The following is a 1,105-nucleotide window of genomic DNA, read 5'->3' as shown; positions in this document are numbered from 1 at the left end:
CTGCCGTTCTTATTGTCGTCGTCGTAGTAATCGTAACGAAAACGATGATGATGACGATGAACGTGAGAGACATCGCAATGTAACATAAGTATACGATACGTGATAAAAAACGATGCGTACCCGAACGCTCTTAAGAGTAATGAATCACTTTTCGTGATTTTCTATATATATGACATGAATCATGTTTCATACCTTAATATTTTGCAGACGAGCTTTCCTCTTATCTATCTAAGAGGAAAGGGATATGACATCATTACTTTTTTGTAAGATATAATATATAATATATTTAAGGTAATATGTGTTTTACAATACAATATGATAGCGTATGAAACTCGATAAAGAGCTTAAAAAATATTATACAATTTTGCGAATAACATTAGTCAATGGATTATACTCTATCACCCTGTCGTGAATAATAAGACAATAAGCTGTGGTGTTCAGTGGAATATTTTCCATACATTCGAATTCTATACGAATATCTACAGTGGCGCTCTTTATCGATTCGTTTTGGCGAGAACAATCGATCACTACGCTTTTCGACCACGTCGGCTTGCCATAAATCATCGCGACCGTGCACCACGACGCGACGACGTGGAAAATTTCTTCGCGCGGGTGCGTGGAGTTTTTTCACAAGTTTTCGTTTCTCGATACTCATCTCTCTCTGTTATGATAGGAAACGAGCTTTGCACGTATCTTTTAAACCTTTCTAGATGTGTTCAAATACCTAGACACCTCGTTCTCGATGTCGAATCTCGTTCTCGTTACACACATTCGTCGATATTGTCTACGCAGATCACTTACACCGTGATGCAACATCTTAATATCATCAAATATGTTTTGAAGCGCCTGCGTGAACGTATCTTTTCCTATCGTTTTAAACGATTCGTTCAATGTCTCTTTCACCATATTAAGCATTTGTTGACGCAAATCAGTTACTCCTCGATGAATCTCGTTGGACACTTTCATCAATAATGCATTTACACTGTTTGAGACTTCCTCCACGTTGTTTCGTACTTTTTCCACATCGTTCGAGATATCTTTCTGCGTATCCCGAAGCGCGCGTACGATCATATCTCTCCCGGTCGTTTTGAACGATTTCTCCAAT

The 1,105-nt window shown here is 38.4% G+C and overlaps 1 protein-coding gene across 1 annotated transcript in view; it reads right to left on the bottom strand.

Moving 5' to 3' along the window:
• The window catches only part of LOC108762620 (collagenase 3), a 4,168-nt gene that overhangs the window by 660 nt on the left and 2,403 nt on the right, over positions 1-1,105 (bottom strand). The window contains exon 2 of the mRNA XM_018509693.1: positions 802-959. Within this exon, the coding sequence (XP_018365195.1) occupies positions 802-959 (158 nt within the window). The remainder of the gene's footprint in view (positions 1-801; positions 960-1,105) is intronic.

The sequence above is a fragment of the Trachymyrmex cornetzi genome, unplaced genomic scaffold (assembly GCF_001594075.2).
Source record: "Trachymyrmex cornetzi isolate Tcor2-1 unplaced genomic scaffold, Tcor1.1 scaffold312, whole genome shotgun sequence".
Lineage (NCBI taxonomy): Eukaryota > Metazoa > Arthropoda > Insecta > Hymenoptera > Formicidae > Trachymyrmex > Trachymyrmex cornetzi.
This window is presented reverse-complemented; position numbering and strand designations above follow the sequence as displayed.